We start from the raw sequence: 16,340 nt of genomic DNA, 5'->3' as shown, positions 1-16,340 counted from the left end.
TTTCTCTTGATTTGGCATTTTGTTTCTTTTGGCAAGTGCTGCTTTGCAATGTATGGAGACGGTTAATGTCAAGTACACTACTGTATTGGGTCACTTCTGGCAATAGGTAATTAACCTGAAACATTCATTGTTTCTTTCTGCACAGATGCTGTCCGATCCCCCATAGAGGGGAGCATTTGCAGCATTTTCTGATCTCGTTTCAGATTTCCACAGTATTTTGCTTTTGGACATTTGTTACTCCTGCGCCAGGCATGCTGACTCACAGGACAGTAACTGTGTTCACACTGCACTGTCTTTGGATGAGATGTTCATCTGCCTTCTCAGGTGGACATAAAATATCCCACGGTATGATATTGAAGAAAACAAGGGAATTCTCCTGGGTGTCCTGGCCAATATCTATTCCTTGCCCAGGATTTGGAACAGATTGTTCAGTAATTGTCACCTTTTTTCCTGCAAAAAATCTACTTTATTTATAAAATTTGTAAAGGTACATAAAATGCAAAATAGGTCAATTTCTTTCAGTATAGTATTTCATCCTGAGGTACCTCACTACATTTACAATTACAGGTTATATTGACAATGTATATTTACATGTCATGTCAAGCGTTCTCTGTTGCATATAGCCCAAGGGGTTTTACACTTACAGCATGTCCCTCTGCTTGTAGTCCTAGAAATGTGCCATTCTGTACCAATCATTAACAGTTCTTTGTTAGGAGACATACCTTGTGGTTCTCATAAGTTCGAAATCTCTCTCTCTCTTCAGGTACCATGCATAAAAGGGGCATTGGTTACCATAGACATTCACGTTAATCTTGCTCTAAAGGCATGGATCATCATTTTTGGTTGCACATTCACCCAGCTTGGAAGGCTCTTTGAAAAGATTGTTCTTTGTCTAACTTGATCTGTTCTACGTTTGATCTTTGCCATTAGCATCAGATCTTCTAGCTCACGATTTCTTATCACATACCCAAAAGATTCCAACTGTCTCTTCCTGCTCTTGGACAGCAGAGTTCTTTTGGTCTCAGATTTTATTAACATTTCTTCATTAGCTGTGTGACTTGTCCAAGATATCATCATTAGTCACCTAAATAATATCACATTACACAGATATAGGAGCCAACATCCAGTGCATTTCTCAGATCTCACCATGTTGTTAGTTCTGTGGTGCAGTAGTGAGTGATGTGGCACCCAGATACTTAGGTCTTCACATAGTTCCTGACTTTTTCAATAATATCACAGAATTTTTACAATGCCAAAGGAGGCCATTTGATTGATTGTGTCTGTACCAGCTTTCTAAATTAGCAATTTGTATAGTGCCGTTCTCCCACCATCTCCCCATAACCTTGCACATTCTTCCTTTTCAGATATCATAGAGTCATAGAGATTTACAGCATGGAAACAGGCCCTTCGGCCCAACTTGTCCATGCCGCCCTTATTTTTTTTTAAACCCCTAAGCTAATCCCAATTGCCCGCATTTGGCCCATATCCCTCCATACCCATCGTACCCATGTAACTATCTAAATGCTTTTTAAAAGATAAAATTGTACCCGCCTCTACTACTACCTCTGGCAGCTTGTTCCAGACACTCACCACCTTCTGTGTGAAAAAATTGATAGTCTAATTCCCTTTTGTCCCTTTCAGTCTAATTCCCTTTTGCCTTGATTGAACCTACGTCCACCACAATCTCAGGCAGTGCATTCAGTTTCTCCTACTCTGTCCAGACCCCTCATGATTTTGAATAGCTCCATCAAAACTCCTCTCAATCCTTCTCCAAGGGAAACAGTCCGCACTTCCCCAATAAATCCAAGGGGTCATATAACCTGGCTGATTGTGGGAGCTTGCTGGGCTGCATTCCATACACGACAACAGAGCAAAACATCCACATTCAAATGTACTCCATTAGGCTGTAAAGCATTGATGGCATCCTGATGTGGTGAAAGGCACTGAGTGAATCATCCGTTCCTACCAGTTGTGAGTCTTGAATAAGGATTTCTCTTGGTTGGGGAGTGTGGAGGGGGGTCTTTAAGTTAGAAAAATCATAGAATCCCCAAAATGCAGAAGGCGGCCATTCAGCCCATCAAGCCTGCACCAACAATCCCATCCAGGCCTTATCCCCATAACCCCATGTATTTACCCTGCTAATTCCCCTGACACAAAGGGGCAATTTACCACAGCCAATCCACCTAACCCACACACCTTTGGAGTGTGGGCGAAGACCAGAGCACCCAGAGGAAAACCACACAGACACGGGGAGAAGATACAAACTCCACACAGAGACTGTGTTCCGAGGCTGGGATCGAATCCGGGCCCCTGGTGCTGTGAGGCAGTAGTTCTAACCACTGTGCCACCAAGCTGTGCAAAGTTGCTGCAAATACAAAAAATTTTGTTTTAGAGCATGTTATAAATCTTGTCTTATTTTCACAGTAACTTCACTACTTGTGATTTTAATAAACTTTAAACTTTTATTGTCTTCAGCTCTGACAGAGGGTCATCCTGACTCATAGAATATCATAGAATCCCTACAGTGCTGAAGGAGGCCATTCGGCCCATTGAATCTGCACTGACTCTTTGACAAAGCATCCTACCTATGCCCGTAACCCCACATATTTACCACACTAATCCCTCTAACCTACATATCTTGGGAGACTAAGGGGCAATTTAGCATGGCCAATTCACCTAACCTGCACATCTTTGGACTCAAAACATTTGCCGGAATATTACCGGCTCGGAGAACGGCATTCTCCGTTGGCCTCAGGCGAGCGACAGAGTACAATTCTGGCAATTGGCTCTATTCTCTCTTCACAGATGCTGTCAGACCCACTGAGATTTTCCAGCATTTTCTGTTTTTGTTTCAGATTCCAGCATCGACAGTAATTTAACTCTCTCTCCTCCCCCCTCCTTCCTCTAGTTTTTTTTCCTGTAGTTTAGCGAGTGTTTGCAAAGGGGGGGAAATGAGGCTTTGGGAAGGGGAGGTAGGCCGCTCGTCACCATGGAGACGCGGCAGGAAGTGGTGACCTGCGACCCCCAGGCGGGCGGAAAGCGGCGTCACGTGAGCCGGCGGCCGGGCTCGAGGCGGAGGGAGGCCGTTCCTTGGCCCGAGTTTAAAGCAGCGTCCCCGGGGCAGGCGGCCAGCGGAATGTCTCCCTCTGTCCCCTTCCAGTCTCACCGATAGTGACTTAAAGTAAGGCTTCTGGGGAGCGGAGGGGGATCCGGGGGCTGGTGGGAGGAGAGGAATTAGGGGGTCCCCTCGGAGCAGGGAGGTGAGGGACCCACCCCCCCTCGGAGCAGGGAGGTGAGGGACCCACCCCCCCTCGGAGCAGGGAGGTGAGGGACCCACCCCCCCTCGGAGCAGGGAGGTGAGGGACCCACCCCCCCCTCGGAGCAGGGAGGTGAGGGACCCACCCCCCCTCGGAGCAGGGAGGTGAGGGACCCACCCCCCCTCGGAGCAGGGAGGTGAGGGACCCACCCCCCCTCGGAGCAGGGAGGTGAGGGACCCACCCCCCCTCGGAGCAGGGAGGTGAGGGACCCACCCCCCCTCGGAGCAGGGAGGTGAGGGACCCACCCCCCCTCGGAGCAGGGAGGTGAGGGACCCACCCCCTCTTGGAGCAGGGAGGTGAGGGACCCACCCCCCCTCGGAGCAGGGAGGTGAGGGACCCACCCCTCCTCGGAGCAGGGAGGTGAGGGACCCACCCCCCCTCGGAGCAGGGAGGTGAGGGACCCACCCCCCCTCGGAGCAGGGAGGTGAGGGACCCACCCCCCCACCCCCCCTCGGAGCAGGGAGGTGAGGGACCCACCCCCCCACCCCCCCTCGGAGCAGGGAGGTGAGGGACCCACCCCCCCACCCCCCCTCGGAGCAGGGAGGTGAGGGACCCACCCCCCCACCCCCCCTCGGAGCAGGGAGGTGAGGGACCCACCCCCCCACCCCCCCTCGGAGCAGGGAGGTGAGGGACCCACCCCCCCACCCCCCCTCGGAGCAGGGAGGTGAGGGACCCACCCCCCCACCCCCCCTCGGAGCAGGGAGGTGAGGGACCCACCCCCCCACCCCCCCTCGGAGCAGGGAGGTGAGGGACCCACCCCCCCACCCCCCCTCGGAGCAGGGAGGTGAGGGACCCACCCCCCCACCCCCCCTCGGAGCAGGGAGGTGAGGGACCCACCCCCCCCTCGGAGCAGGGAGGTGAGGGACCCACCTCCCCCTCGGAGCAGGGAGGTGAGGGACCCACCCCCCCACCCCCCCTCGGAGCGGGGAGGTGAGGGACCCACCCCCCCTCGGAGCAGGGAGGTGAGGGATCTCTTCTCTCCCCCCCCCCCCCCCCCCCCCCCCTCCTCTCGGAGCAGGGAGGTGAGGGATCTCCCCACCCCCCCCCTTGGGAAGAGATGAGGGTCTGGGAGTGGAGCTAGTGCCAGAGTGGGATCTCCCTATTCCCCCTTCTACTTGAGAAACACACTTGCCCCAGGCTGAATCACGGGGAAGAAAACAGGCAAAGGTTGGAAATGGAAACTATTAGTGACACTTGTTGGAATTGGTCTTGTCTGTCTTAAAATGAAACTCCACGCTGGTATTTGGACTGGAATTTGACAATTGTCCCCCCTCACTCACTGCTCCACATCAACTGAATCCACACTAAATAAATGTGGTGGCTGGATGAATATCACCGCACTGTGGCACAGTAGTTAGCGTTGCTACCTCACAGCGCCAGAACCTAGTTTTGATTCCCGGCATGGATCACTGTGCAGAGTCTGCACGTTCTCCCTGTGTCTGAGTGGGTTTCATCTGGGTGTTCCAGTTTCCTCCCGCAGTCTGAATGATGTGCTGGTTAGGTGCCATTGGCCATGCTAAATTCTCCCTCAGTGTACCCGAACAGGCTCCGGAGTGTAGCAACTTGGGGATTTTCGCAGTAACTTCATTGCAGTGTTAATGTAAGCCTACTTGTGACACTAATAAAGAAACTTTAAGTTGGGAGGGAAGTTTTTTTTTCAGACCATTGTGGCCCTCCAGAACCCAGTTCTGACACTCAACACTCACTTTCTCTCCCCGCAGATGTCGGCAGACCTGAGGAGCTTTCCCACCACTTTCTGTTTTCATTTTGGACCTCCAGCATCCACTGTGCTTTGCTCTTATTCACCGTTGTAAGTTTTTGCTAAGTAAAGTGTGTTTACAAATATAGCTCATTGTTCATGCATCTATCTCCCTTGCCAAAACTTGCTCCCTGGTGTGTTGAAAAAGAGTAAGAAGACTAACAACACCAGGTTAAAGTCCAACAGATTTATTTGGTAGCAAAAGCCACTAGCCTGTTCCAAAAGCTAGTGGCTTTTGCTATCAAATAAACCTGTTGGACTTTAACGTGGTGTTGTTAGACTTCTTGCTGTGTTTACCCCAGTCCAAAGTCAGCATCTCCACATCATGTTGAAAAAGAGCCATGCTGTGTTGAAGCTTTTTGTCTTGCGCTCATTCAGACGCAAGCATAAATTGTTGTTCTCATTGAAATTTGACATTCTTGCATCTGTCCTGATGAGTGCAAGGCAACAAGCTTTGACATCATGTCTCTTTTTTTCAGAAATAACTGAATTATTGTCCATTCAAGTTTTAAACTTTGCAGCAAACCTGGACCTTGCTGTCGCTTCTTGCACTTCCCTTCCAAAGGTATTTGGGGACCTTGATAAGTGTCCAGATGGTGTGTTGGAAGGTGAATTGTTGTGGGAGACAATTCAGCTGATTGCAATCCCATCCTCATTTATCACCCATGTACACACTGCACATTTCAGCAGGAATCACAGTATAGTGATCAGGACCGGGGACCCTACCTCACCCACATCTTCAGACATAAGAGGTCAGTTGTAATGCTCTTGCTGATACAGCTGAAATCATTCTGTTTTAAGCAAAACCTTGGCCTTTTGGGCCACTTGATTTCAAATTGTGCACTGGCGGCTAAAGAAAGAAAGTGATTGTGAGCTTACATTGAAACTTCACACTACAACCAGTGCACAGTATTTATGTGAGCAGATCATTGTAATGACTTCATTTGGCAGCTTTGGCAAAATTGTGTTTGTCACTCTAAAATTTCCTTAAATTGTCCTTCAAGAAACGATTCTCAAAGATTGCTGAGAGTACGTCCTGGGTGTTTGGCAAACAAAAATTGGAGGGAGAGTCCTGAGTTTGAGATACATTCAATGGGAAAATTCACTAATATTTTAATTGATTACTTATAGTCAATTAAATTCAAATTTGTAGCCCTAGAATTCCCCCTAGGATCAATTTCACTCTTTTAGATGTATATGGCATGATATGGTTTACTCTTTGATTTTAACACGTCGCTGTCGTGGTGAGAAATTGAGGAACCGTGTTTAAATAGCTAGGGTGTGCAAAATTGAGAAAAATTAACAACCGATTTTGTGCAGTGGCAGCAACTTGGAATTTTGTTCAGTCAGCCCAACACAGGACAACCTGTCCTCATTTTTGACTCTTTCATTGTTTCCTTGGGGAATAGAGAAGTGTTTTTAATGTCTGGTATGTTTTCTCTTTTTCATTTAATCGTTATACAGCTGTTTGTGTTTGTTGCAATGCCATTTCTGATAGTTTACAATTACATGGATAGATGAATTGTTCCTGTAGCTATTACTCTTGACTTATTGCTAAATGTTGTGTTTGAGAGTACTGATGTTGGTAGAATGTTGAAACATAGAATGCATGGGAGAGGCAATTTCTTAGCCTGCCATTGAAATGAAATGATACATCTCTGATCCTAATCAGTGTTGACCATTGTTAGGATAGTTAAAAATTCCCCAAAGAATGGATGGTTGGAAATATTGCAAATATAAATTAGGAAAATTAATGGTAAAATGAAATTACATTCTCATAATTGCACTTTTTTTACAATTTCATAAGTGATGTTTAATTTCGGAACGGTACAAGCAGTTTCCTGTTCTACATTTTGGAAATTTAAAGCCCGAAGTTTCTTGGTGGACATTTGCTGCAATGTCCAATTTTACCATCATTTATCTGCCCTTTTCGATGGAGAATAAATGATTATGTAGAATGGAGGAAACAAAAATTGCAGTGTAAAATTTGTGGCAACTGTTAACTTTGTGCTTAAACTATAACTTCTGCTTTATAATACTGCACTAAGGCAAGTAGAAATAATTTCAACGGTTTTAATATAATTTCCTTATTTGCAGGCAATGCGTCTTAAGTGGTTAAATAGCTGATAGTGCAAAATATCTTTGCCATGGAAGGATCTTTGTCTTGCCTGGGCACTGGGACAAAGGTTGTGAACATGCATCCATTTGGGAGAGAGGAAGATGACTCATTGGAGAGGCTGTTTGTGTTCTTCTGTGAGCAGCTGCGGCAGGGACACTGGGCTTTGGCACAAGCCTGTATGCCCCAGTTAAGGCAGTGGCAAGGTGGTGGTGCAGAACAAGTGAAGGAAATCCTCCAGGCGATTGTCGTCTCTCCATACAAGCTAAGGTGAGTACTCTGGAGGTGCTCGTAGAAGCATAGCAGTTTACAACACAGGGAAGATCACACAGCTCATTGTATCTGTGCTGACTCTTACTTTGAACAATCCAAAACTGGTCCTACTGTCTAATCTCTTCTCACAGACTCATATTTACTCTATCCACTTTCCCCTTAAAATTACATAGAATTTTATAGCACAGGCCGGTTGCCCAAACACTGTGTTTATGCAATGCTCCCCTCATCTTACTTAACCTCACCCATCAACATATTCTTCTGATCCTTTCTTCCTCATATACTTAATTAGCTTCCTCTTAAATGCATCTACGCCTTATGCTTCAACCATCTCACTTGGTAGTGAGTTCCACATTCTCATCACTCAATCAGAAGAAGTAAAGATCTTTGCCTCAGTCATGTCCTGTGGTGAAACATTCTGAACTTTAACAATATTCTGTGTAGCGAGATTTCTCTTAAGCTTTTTCCTCACTTTTGGTTGTCATCGTAAATTGATCATGCTGATCACTGACTCTCCAAGCAGAATTTTAAACTCTTTTCTTCGTAGCCTTCACTGCGTAGTGGTAAAGAATCCCAGTACCTCAAGTCTCCCTTCATAAACTTACTTTCCCATCTTTGATATTATTCTTGGGTTCTACCCTGTGTGCTTTATATGGTCTTAATGTCCTTTTTTATAATGGGATTCCCAAACCTATGCACAGTCCTCCAAGAGTGACCTTATCCATGTCCCATATAAAGTAATTATTCTTTATTATTGTACCTCATGGCTCTATTTTTAAAACACGGAATTCTACTGGCCTTTAATATTTGGATTTATGTGCTTGAACTGTACTTCAGAGAGAGATTTTTTTAACCCCATAGTCTTCATTTATCCATTTCCAGTGCCTTTCCATTAGGCATATGCATCTGTTGCTTGAACAAAGTGCTGCAAATGCAAGAAATCTAAAGCAGGAACTGCTAGACGAGCTCAGTGGGCCAGGTGGCTTTGACAGGAAGAACAGGGGCATTGAGGTTTTTGCCCAGACTCAAAATGTCAGCCGCCATTCCAGTTTTGTGTTCCTCTTAAGATTCATTACCTCATGTCATCTAAATTACACGTCAGCTGCCTGCCCATTTCTTGAACCAGTTAATCGCTTTCTGAAATTCTTTGCAGTACTATCTGTGTGAAGGCCTTCACAGCTAACACTTCTAAAATCCTGTGTAAAGTTTAAAATTTATTAGTGTCACAAGTAGGCTTACATTAACACTGCAATGAATTTACTGTGAAAATCCCCTAATTGCCACACTCTGGCGTCTGTTTGGGTACACTGAAGGAGAATTTAGCATGGTCAATGCACCTAACCACGTCTTTCGGACTGTGGGAGGAAACCAGAGCACCCGGAGGAAACCCCTGCAGACATGGGGAGAATGTGCCGACTCCGCACAGACCGTGACCCAAGCCGGGAATCGAACCCTGGTTCTGTGAGGAAGTAGTGCTAATTGCTATGAGGAAGCAGTACTAATCGCTATGCCACCGTGCTGCCCAACTTCCTTTGCTGTGCCATCTATTCCTTGCAATTGAAAAAGGGTTCTGTGTCTACACTTTCACTTTCCTCTGGCATCAGGCTATTGACATCGTGTCTTTTGGGATTCTAACCTATAGCCTGTTTTGGTAGATTATTGCAAAACAGCAGTCCATTTATATATTTATATAGCTCTATCTTGACCTGCTTGGGCATTGCACAAGATTATAAATTGTTGTATAAATTCAAAAGGAACTGAAAGTATGATTACCTGATACAAGACTCTCCTTCAGTCATGATGTCTTCAGCTTTTTGCATACAGATTAGCACATGCGTTTCAAAATGTTGCAGGAAGGACTTTTGGGATCTCAGAATCTCAGAAACCCTACAGCACAGAAAGAGGCCATTCGGCCCATCGAGTCTGCACCGACCACAATCCCACCCAGGCCCTACCCCCATATCCCTACATATTTACCCACTAATCCCTCTAACCTACGCATCCCAGGACACTAAGGGCAATTTTAGCATGGCCAATCAACCTAACCTGCATATCTTTGGACTGTGGGAGGAAACCGGAGCACCCGGAGGAAACCCATGCAGACACAAGGAGAATGTGCAAACTCCACACAGACAGTGACCCAAGCCGGGAATCGAACCCAAGTCCCTGGAGCTGTGAAGCAACAGTGCTAACCACTGTGCTACCGTGCCGCATGTGGGTCTGCTGAGACCACTGTGACCACTGCTGAGACCACTGTGCTACCGTGGGATGTGGGTTGTCTGTTAAGTTTCTGTGCGATAATCACTATAATTCTGCTTTTTCCTCCTCAAGTATGTTTTCTCCCCCATTCTTCCTAAACTTATTGGTTTGTTGATTTAGTACCGTGTCACATATCCAGATCAGTATCTGGTAGTTCGACCAGGGGGTCACCTTTGATCTTGGTAGGATTTTGGCTGTCGGGGCATCAGAGATCATGTGTAATCCTGTCCTCAACCAGTATCATGGACACTTCCAGTGGGTGGGTAGGAGAGTCACTGAACCGTGATCAGAATTCTGGTTGATGTTTGTCCTCCCAAATCCATGGGTGCTGTGGCCCATTTGATTGTCTCGTTCAGCCAGCCTTGGGTTCTTCCTGATCTTTATGGAGTAATTATTCACTGGATAAGTTTACACATAACTAGAGATTTAAAAATGCCTTTATGTGAGCTGCTCTATGAATTTTGGTTTCACCACTCTTCGGGATGTTAAATAAACTGTAACCTCTTCAGTCCAGAATGCTTGGGACTAAATATGGAGTTTAGAAGAATGAGAGGTGACCTTATTGAAACATAAGAACCTGGGTAGACACTGGGAGGATATTTCCATTTGTAGTGGAGACCAGAACGAGAGGACACAGTTTAAAAATAAGAGGTCTCCCTTTTAAGTCTCTGATGGGAAGAAATGTTTTCTCTTAGAGGGTCCTTAGTATGTAGACGTCTCTTATTCGGAGAGCAGTGGAGGCTGGGTCAGAGAATTAATTTAAGGCAGAGTTCGACTGATTTTTGAAAGACAGGAGTCAAGAGCTATTGGGGGCGGGGGGGGGGGGGGGGGGGGGGGGGTTGTGTGCAGACAGTAAAGTGGAGCTGAGACCACAATCAGATAAACCATGATGTTATTGAATGGTGGAGCAGGCTCGAGAGGCCAAAGGCAAACTGCTCCCAAGTCCTGTATTCTAAATTATTTCTGGATTTTGGAATTTTCTGGATTATAGAATGACATTAGAATGATTAATCGCAAGTGTGTGAACCAGGAAACACTGTAGATATAAATATTTACCTGAAGCATTAAATATTATAAATCACAATAAAAGCTTTTACTTATCCAAATAATATATGTTCTATGTTTCTGCTCCCAAAATACTAAAAAGATGCCATGAGTTGCTTGGGCCTGCTCAAAGAGTTTTGGTACAACTGGTGGTTCTGCATAATAGATCTTCAGACTGGAGAGGTTGCTGTGTTCTTCAAAACTGATTTGAAGAAAATGTTTCAACTGTGACAAATTCCATAGTTCAAAAATTGTAAGCAGTTTTAATTTTTCATCGAGTTTTAAAATTTTGATTTCTGACTGGCTGGTTGTATGCAGGTGGGAGTCGGTTTCTAGTCCCCATCGACTTGCCTGGCTGTGGCTACTAGAGCTGGAACGTTGGTGGTCACACGATCAGGTAAATGGACACTTCATGCATTCAGTGATTCTGTGGATGATCTCAATTAAGTTTTATATTCATTTCCAGATGTTTTGTTCTTTGATTCTGAGATAGCCATTAATTTATTTTGCACCAGATATCACTCCCGCCATTTGCCAAGAGTGAGATTGAATTCTTTCTGCTCCTGGAAGAGCTGCAGCCACACATCTCACAAGACATCATAAAGGTGATGTGTATTTATTCTATTTAAATAATTTCAGTGACTTATTAAATTGATTTCTTAATTGAGACTGCTGTAAGGTATTACTGAAATGTGTGGCTAATTTAATACTCTATTATGTTGTTGTGTAATTTTAAAAATCAAGTGGCAGTATTACTCCGCAGCATGGCACAGTGGTTAGCACTGCTGTCTCACAATGCCAGGGATCCGGGTTCAATTCCCGAATGGGTGACTGTGTGGAGTTTGCACGTTCTCCCTGTGTCTGCGCGAGTTTCTTCCTGGTGCTCCGGTTTCTTCCTGCACTCCAAAGATGCATGGGTTAGGTTGATTAGCCATGCTAGATTGACCCTTCAGGGAGATTAGCAGGATAGATACATGGAGTTATGGGGAATAGGGCCTGGGGGGGGGGATTGTTGTTGATGCAAGCTTGATGGGCCGAGTGGTCTCCTTCTGCACTGTAGGGATTCTGTGATAATATTTGACATATTGACGTGTTGAACTTTCAGTAATATTCCTGGGTTCATGTGTGATTTGAACTGGGTACAGTAAGAAGCCTCACAACACCAGGTAAAGTCCAACCAGTTTATTTGGAATCACGAGCCTTCAGAGCGCTGCTCTTTCACCAGGTGATCACTGTCATCACCTGATGAAGGAGCAGCGCTCCGAAAGCTCGTGATTCCAAATGAACCGGTTGGACTTTAACCTGGTGCTGTGAGACTTCTTACTGTACCCACCCCAGTCCAACGCCGGCATCTCCACATCAGAACCGGGTAGTATGTGATGCTAATATATTTTATTCTCTGTACAGGAACTTCACGATATATTTTTAAACTGCCATAATCCTGATCTGGTCATTGAGAAGCAAGAGGAATTCAGCACCTATAAACTAAGTCCTGAGGCATTTTCATCTTTGTGGAACCTTTTGTCCAGCAGCCCTCAGCTTGTGCAGGCTGTGGTTGCTTGCTTGCTGACAGAAAACAGCAACAGTTCTGCTGTAGAATACAACCACAGGCTACAGAAACTACTGGTTGACTTTTTGCGGGATGCTCTACATTCGCTGAAGGAAGCTCGCCAGGGAAAGGCCAGGAATGGATCTGCCATTGGTGTGCAGGAGTGGACCAAGAACCATATCTACTCTGTTGTTTCTGTGCTCACTTTTGACATGGAAAGGCAGGCCTCTGAAATCCGACAGTTGTGTGAGGAACTATACGAAGCTTGCTGTGCCACAGAATGCAGACTGAACGAGGAGCGTTTACTTGGCTTTATGCTTAGAAAATCAAACCAAACTCTGATCAGTTTGTACAGCACTGTATCCATTGAGAAGAATAAAGAGAAGCTAGTAGCACAAATCTCACCTGAAAGAGGTAATCAGTTGTGTGTCCTTCCTTCAGATGCCCCCCTCCCATTGTATAGAATCCCTACAGTGCAGTAGAAGGCCATTCGACCCATCCAGTCTGCACTGACTACAATCCCATTCAGGCCCTATCCCCGAAATCCCACATATTTACCCTGCTAATCCCCTGACACTAGGGTCAATTTAGCATGGCGAATCTACCTAGCCCGCACATCTTTGGATGTGGGAGGAAACCGGAGCACCCGGAGGAAACCCACGCTGACACGGGGAGAACATGCAAACTCCACACAGACAGTGACCTGAGGCCAGAATTGAACCCTGATCCCTGGCGCTGTGAGGCAGCAGTGCTAACCACTGTGCCACCATGCTACAGAACGTACGGAAATAAGTTTATTTTGGTTTATTTTAATCTTTGGAATCACAGAGTCATCTCAAGCTAATAATTTACCAATACCCGTATAATTCTTTTATTTTCCAGTTATTTCCACCCTTTAGTCACCCCTACAACACACACATTCCTTGCGAATGAGCTGTTAGACTGTAGAGGTATGACAGGCAAACTCAATCCTGGCACCAAGCTGTATCAGTGTGCACACAGGTAGTCAATGATAAGGCATGGAACAGTTTCTGATTCATTTCAAACTTCTCTCCAGTCTGGTGCCAATATTAACACACTATGTGGCACAGTGGTTAGCACTGCTGCCTCACAGCGCCAGGGAACTGGGTTCGATTCCTGGCTTGGGTCACTGTCGGTGTGGAGTTTGCACATTCTCCCTGTGTCAGCGTGGGTTTCCTCCGGGTGCTCCGGTTTCCTCCCACAGTCCAGATGTGCAGGTTAGGTGGATTGGCCATGCTAAATTGCCCCTTAGTGTCAGGGGGACTAGCTCGGGTAAATGTATGGGGTTATGGGGATAGGTCCTGGGTAGGATTGTGGTTGGTGCAGTCCCGGTGGGCTGAATGGCCTCCTCCTGCACTGTAGGATTCTATGATTCTATTGCCAGGGACTAAGATTGACTAAATCATCAAGGGTTAAGGATGAAACTTGCCTGTATTACTCAGCACCACACCAGGCAATAATTTTCCCCGGCCAGCCAGCCAACCCCGCGAACCCTTCCCAATATGGCAGCTGCTCCACACATTGTCTCCATTTGTTACCATCATTATCCAACATGCAGAGCATTTCTGCCGTTTAATGTCTCCTTGTCAGCAGAGTGGTGGATTTGTGGACTGAGTCATGCCATTTGTAAACTCTGTCTTTCTGTTTTAGACTTGGTGCTGTACCTGCAGAAGCAGAAGACTCTGCCAGGTATAACAGAAAGATAATAATTTACATTTGTGGCAATGAGGACCTCCACAAGAAGAAAGAAGTGAATTGTATCTCTTGGGTTAAAAATTAGTTGCCGGACTCCAGTTTCTATTGCCTTGAGCTCGCAGATAATCTGGTTCATATGTCGCTGTATTTTTTTGGCCAAATGTCAGGTTAGTCAGATACGCAGTACCCAATGAGCAGCATTATTTGAAATGTAGTTCGATTCCAGGGGTTGAAGCGTTTTAAATTATTGGCAGTACTAGACAGGTTAATCCAGGTCCCCAGTTTAGAAGGATGGTCTTTAACCTTCTCCTTGCTAGATGCACATCTACCAGAAGGACAAACTTGGCAGTAGTCCTTGAACTTCTGTACCATGTTGCTGCTTACACCTTGGATGCGCCTCCCAAGCTTGTTACTGGAATGTAGTTCAAAGCAGCAGTGTTGTTGTGTGTTTGATAGTTGGAATACACTATTTGACTATTTGTTTTTATTTTGTTTCCTTAATTTTTTTTTCAGTTTCTCTTGGACTGTCAGAGGCTGAAAAGGTTACACTAGCATTATTCACAGACTCAGACAAACCTGCTACCTGGAAGGCAGCTTATTTCTACAGCACAAGCACCAGTAAGCACTTTCTGGAGCAGGTTCTGGTATGTATTAGGACTGAGGGAGCAGGAAATGTTGTTTTTGTGTCTTGAGTAAATAGTCAATAATGAATATGGGATAAAGTTTATATTGAGAAACGTGCACCAAATATCTATTGTTTCCAAGTTTCATGTATTGATCCAAAAGGGTCTTTTCAAAGCTCTATATCCGACAATGATTTAATTTGATTTATTTTTGGAACAAAAAATCCAGAACTCTGAACTAAATGTTATGTTAGCATTCTTAATCAGATGGCCACACACAATGTGGTAACAGGCTTGGAAGGAAAATTATGATTTTGGCCCTATGGTTCCCAAGGTTCTCAGCTGTTAGGGTTTTCCTTGTGCCTTTTGTGGGTCTGTTGCAGACTGATTGTTAGAGATTCCTTGCTCTGATTAGCCAGCAACTTCATTATCATTGTATTATGCAGTCAACTACCAGGATGGGAGAAGATGAGCAAGGGCCATGGTCTCTTTTATCGAGCATTCTAATCTGCAAATACCAGTCCCAGGTGTTGCCTATGGCTGTTGAGTCATTTTATATCCTTCGATCACTGATGTTTCATTGTATACAAAGTGTAAAATGACAGGTCAGTGTAGTCTAGCCACACCTGTGGCAGTGTGCTCTGACATGCAGCAGCTCATCAGACTGAAAGACTCTCTTGCAAATTAAAGTCTATAAAATCTCAGTAATATCAGAAGAGATCCTGTAATGTTCTAAGCTGGAATCACTTGGCTTCATTATTGGTGACCAGCTTCTGTGCATGCAACGTTGCATGTGCTTGGCTTCCAAAACTGGAAACACTTGTTTTTGTTTCATATGCAAAGTCTGCAGCCAACTGATTTCTGTTTCAGGCAGACCTTCAGTATAATTTGCCTTTCTTCAGTTCCGAAGCAGAGTCATATTGGACTCAAAGTGTTAACTTTGCTTCTGCCTCCATAGGTGCTGCCAGACCTGAGTTTTTCAGCATTTTTTTGTTTTATTTCAGCTTTCAAGCATTCACGGTGCTTTGTTTCAATTTAAGTGTAGGTTGTCTTTTTTTAAACTGTTTAAACCCCCATCAATCTTCCAAAATATTTTCTGCTGTTATCATTTCCTTGCTTTAGAATGCGGATGTTTCCTGAGATTCATGCTGATGTAGTTGCTGTAATATTCAGTCAATTATAGTATTATATGAATATGTAATCTGCATTTTGTTTGGCTTTATAACTAATTTACCTCATGCAATTTTAGTGAATTAATAACATTGGAAGGTATGGACAGCTGATGTAATTGTCATTGGCCATTGTAGGTGAGGTGAGAGTGACTGCCCTTGACACTTGAATGAGTGTGGCATCAAGGAAGCCTAGCAAAACTGGAGTCAGAGAATCAAGAGGAAAACTCTTCACTGGCTGAAGTCATATTTAGCACAAAGGAAGATGGTTGAGGTTGTTGGAGGTCAATCATCTCTCTTCTGGGACATCACTGCAGGAATTGCTTAGGTTAGCGTCCTTGGCCCAACCATCTTCAGCTGCTTCATCAATAACTTTCCCTTCATCATAAGGTTGGAAGTGGGGAGATTTTCTGATGATTGCACAATGTTCAGCTGCATTCACGACTCCTTCGACATAGAAGCAATCCATGTTCATATGCAGCAAGACTTGGACAGTATTCAGGTTTGGCTGATAA

General features: G+C 45.2%; 1 protein-coding gene across 6 annotated transcripts in view; it reads left to right on the top strand.

Moving 5' to 3' along the window:
* Positions 1–3,040: 3,040 nt before the first annotated feature.
* zfyve26 (zinc finger, FYVE domain containing 26) overlaps positions 3,041–16,340 on the top strand; it is a 79,436-nt gene continuing 66,136 nt past the window's right edge. For 5 of the 6 annotated variants that reach the window (XR_013499978.1, XM_078233319.1, XM_078233318.1 and 2 more), the window contains exons 1-7: positions 3,041–3,181; positions 5,039–5,127; positions 7,174–7,462; positions 11,087–11,165; positions 11,284–11,373; positions 12,176–12,731; positions 14,547–14,677. Coding sequence is in view for 5 of the 6 variants with exons in the window: in XM_078233319.1 (XP_078089445.1) it covers positions 7,224–7,462; positions 11,087–11,165; positions 11,284–11,373; positions 12,176–12,731; positions 14,547–14,677 (1,095 nt within the window). In the remaining variant the exon portion in view is untranslated. Of the gene's footprint in view, positions 3,182–5,038; positions 5,128–5,665; positions 5,829–7,173; positions 7,463–11,086; positions 11,166–11,283; positions 11,374–12,175; positions 12,732–14,546; positions 14,678–16,340 lie in introns of those variants that run through there. The other variant, XM_078233317.1, reaches the window with a different exon arrangement.

The sequence above is a fragment of the Mustelus asterias genome, chromosome 18 (assembly GCF_964213995.1).
Source record: "Mustelus asterias chromosome 18, sMusAst1.hap1.1, whole genome shotgun sequence".
NCBI lineage: Eukaryota > Metazoa > Chordata > Chondrichthyes > Carcharhiniformes > Triakidae > Mustelus > Mustelus asterias.
This window is presented reverse-complemented; position numbering and strand designations above follow the sequence as displayed.